This window comes from Hyaena hyaena, unplaced genomic scaffold (assembly GCF_003009895.1).
Source record: "Hyaena hyaena isolate Hyena2069 unplaced genomic scaffold, ASM300989v1 scaffold_12, whole genome shotgun sequence".
Taxonomy (NCBI): Eukaryota; Metazoa; Chordata; class Mammalia; order Carnivora; family Hyaenidae; genus Hyaena; species Hyaena hyaena.
Genome location: NW_024080644.1, coordinates 7,513,566 through 7,516,805, shown reverse-complemented (window position 1 = coordinate 7,516,805; position 3,240 = coordinate 7,513,566). Strand labels below are relative to the sequence as shown.

Here is a 3,240-nt window from a genome sequence, read left to right as displayed (position 1 = left end):
CCCCAGGGCACCTGGGTGCCTCAGTCAGTTAAGAATCAGACTCTTGATTTCAGCTTAGGTCATGATCTCGTGGTTCATGAGTTTGAGACCCGCATCAGACACTTCACTGCCAGCACGGAGACAGCTTGGGGTGCTCTCTCTTTCTCAAAATAAATAAATAAAACATTTAAAAAAGAATAACAGAGCCCCAACAGACAGCTGGCTTCCTCTATCACCTCTGGGAGGCCCAGGAAGGCGTAGCCTAATGAGGCACCCCCTTATTTCTTTTCCCCCGGTATCTGTCACCCCAGTGACTTTCCTGGCTGAGAGTTTCTGAGAAGAGCTGTCAGAGGCAGACCCTTGCTTTTCAATTGAAGTGACTCAAGGAAATTAAGGTCTCTTTCTGAGGTGATAATCCTTGGGTCTATAGAGGGAGTAGTCCCAGATCCTCCCTGGGGTCACAGGGAGGATTTTGAAGAAAGACAAAACGGACTACTCTAAAACAGAAAAGATCCTACAGAGCCTACGATCCACAGAGCCTAACGGATCCTACCTGTCCTGTTGCCAGCTGTGGGAATCCTTGGCTGTGTTGGCTGGCTGCGCCCTGAGGAGCCTTTTCACTTCCTCCTCCAGCTTCTTACAGGACACCACAGGAGGTCTGTGGGGCTCTAGAGTACTGTTCTCAGGGAAGGTGGAGGCACTGTTCATCAGAGCTGCCACAGCTGAGTTTACCAGATGTGGCCACTCACATCCTCCCTTTATTCCTAGGTTATGGTCCCCTATCATCCACCCTCCTGCCCACATTCCTGCCTGCTACCACCACCATTAGTGAGCATGTCTCAGGATCAGGAGATTCCCTGTTGCACACAGGAACAACACTATGCCCACAATGAGATCCAAGGCCTTGAGGCAACACAGGTCTCCAAGGCTGTGGAGGGGACCTCTCTCCCCACTTGTCCTCTAATGCCTGGCAACATGGAGGAAGTTCTGCCTGCTGGTATACCCAGTACTTCCCAGAGTCCTCAGAGTGCCTACTCATCTGACACTGTCATCACAGCCATCTCACCAAGCAAATCAGATGAGAGCTCCACCAGCCAAGGAAAGGAAAATAGTTCAGCTGCTTCATCAAAGGCCCTGTCAGACACTGAGAACTTGCCTGTAGACCCTCTCAATGAGAAGGTGACTTTGTTGGTGCAGTTCCTGCTGCACAAGTATCAAATGAAAGAGCCCATCACAAAGGCAAACGTGATTGATGTTGTCATCAAAGAGTGCAAGGACAACTTCCTTGAGATCCTCAGGAGAGCCTCTGAGTGCATGGAGCTGATCTTTGGTGTTGATATGAAGAAGGTGGACCCTACCGGCGATGGTTATGCCCTTGTCAACAAATTAGGCCTCGCTTACGATGTGAGGCTCCGTGGTGAAGAGAGCATGCCCAAAGCCAGCCTTCTGATAACTGTCCTCAGTGTGATCCGCATGAAGGTCAATTGTGCCACTGAGGAGGAGGTCTGGGAAGTGGTGAATATGATGGATTTATGTTCTGGGAGGAAACACTCCATTTTGGGGGGAGCCCAGGAAGTTCATCACCAAATATTTGGTGCAAAAAATACCTGGAGTACCACCAGGTGCCGAACATTGATCTTCCACGCTATGAATTCCTTTGTGGCCGCAGAGCCCACACTGAAACCAGCAAGATGAAAGTGCTAGAGTTTCTGACCAAGATCCATGAGTCTGACCCCAGATGCTTCCCATCCCAAAATGAGGAGGCTTTGAGAGATGAAGCAGAGAGAGCCTTAACTGGAGTCCAAGCAGGGCCGGCACTACTGCCTTGGATAGTGCTCATTCCAGTGCCAGATCCAGTAGCAGCTCCCACCCCTAGTGAAGCCAGAGGCAGATTCTTCACTTTGTCATTAAAATTAACAATTGGTCTTCTAAGTAGTGGAGGGCTAGGGTGTGGCTGTAGGGAACACAATGTATAACATCTCTGTGCCCTTTTATGACTAACATGGAGGTTTATCTTCTTCATGGAAGGGAGAGTTCATTTTCAAATGTTGTTCCCTTTAATGTAACATTTTATTAGCTCTAGGATCTAAGTTTATGAATGACACTGGCCATACATTTAATGCCACTTATGAAATTTAACAATTCAAGTTTTGTTTGTTTGTAAAACAAATTTATAAACCTGGTCATCTTGTTTTGTGATCTGGAAAACAAATGATATTCAAATAGGCATTTCTTTGGAACTATCAAAGAACTCAGTAGTAAAATAATTGGGATCAAGACGGTCAATTCTTAGCTTTCCTTAATCCTTTTAATCTGCCATTCTATAAAATTAACTGACCTATACATGCATTTGCTTAGATTACTTAAGAATATATGAGAGGAGCACATGGGTGGCTCAGTCAGTTGAGCTCTGACTCTTGATTTCGCCTCAGGCTGTAATCCCAGGGTGTGGGATGGAAGCCTGCATTGGACTCCACGCTGAGCATGGAGCCTGCTTAAGATTCACTCACTGTCTCTCTCTCTCCTCTACCCCCTCTCTCACTCATTCTCTCTCTCAATTAAAAAAAAAAAGGATGTATGAGAAATAAACCTTAATAAATTACATTCCATGTACACAGGCTTATTTATTCCCCAAATATTAGTTCACCATCTGCATTTTGGAAAGCACTGCATTAGTAGTGGGGATGCCAGGATAAACAAGACTCACTACCTTCCCATAGAATTTTAGATGCTAGGATAAACAATCATGTATACACAATAGTAGGTATCCTTTAATACCAAAAGAACAAGTAAAAAGGAATGAAGAGTTGGGGGGGTCCATATGAAGGCAGTCAAGTTTAAATGTCCCAAAATAAAACAAGCTGTGACCTTGGGCAATTGCAAGTCTTTCACTGGGAGGTAATTATAAATTAAGCTATAGTATATTAGCTGAGGCTATGAGGGTGGTGAGCAGAGGTCAGGTTGAGAGACTAAAGCCAAGGATGGAAAACTATTCTTAGCAGCTGCTTTGGGATTATGGGCTAACCAGATCCCACCTGGAGCAAGAATGGAAGATAGCCTGCATTCTTATCCAAGTGCAGTTGAACACAATGCACAAATTAGGTGCTTTATGAACACCATCTTCAAGGAGTTTTTGAGAAATAAGGGTGATACTTCCTTGAGGTGAGACCAAAAGCCACTGGGCTGGCACTATGCTTGGAGATCCAGAGCCTATACCATTCACTGAATAAGTTATATTCAATATAGTTTGGCAAGCTCTAA

The 3,240-nt window shown here is 45.4% G+C and overlaps 1 protein-coding gene across 1 annotated transcript; it reads left to right on the top strand.

Annotated features, from left to right (window-relative positions):
* Positions 1–813: 813 nt before the first annotated feature.
* On the top strand, positions 814–1,855 carry LOC120248091 (melanoma-associated antigen B16-like). The gene is given in 4 exon segments (XM_039256302.1): positions 814–1,536; positions 1,538–1,578; positions 1,580–1,773; positions 1,776–1,855. Coding segments are annotated over 4 exon segments (1,038 nt in total).
* Positions 1,856–3,240: the final 1,385 nt, after the last annotated feature.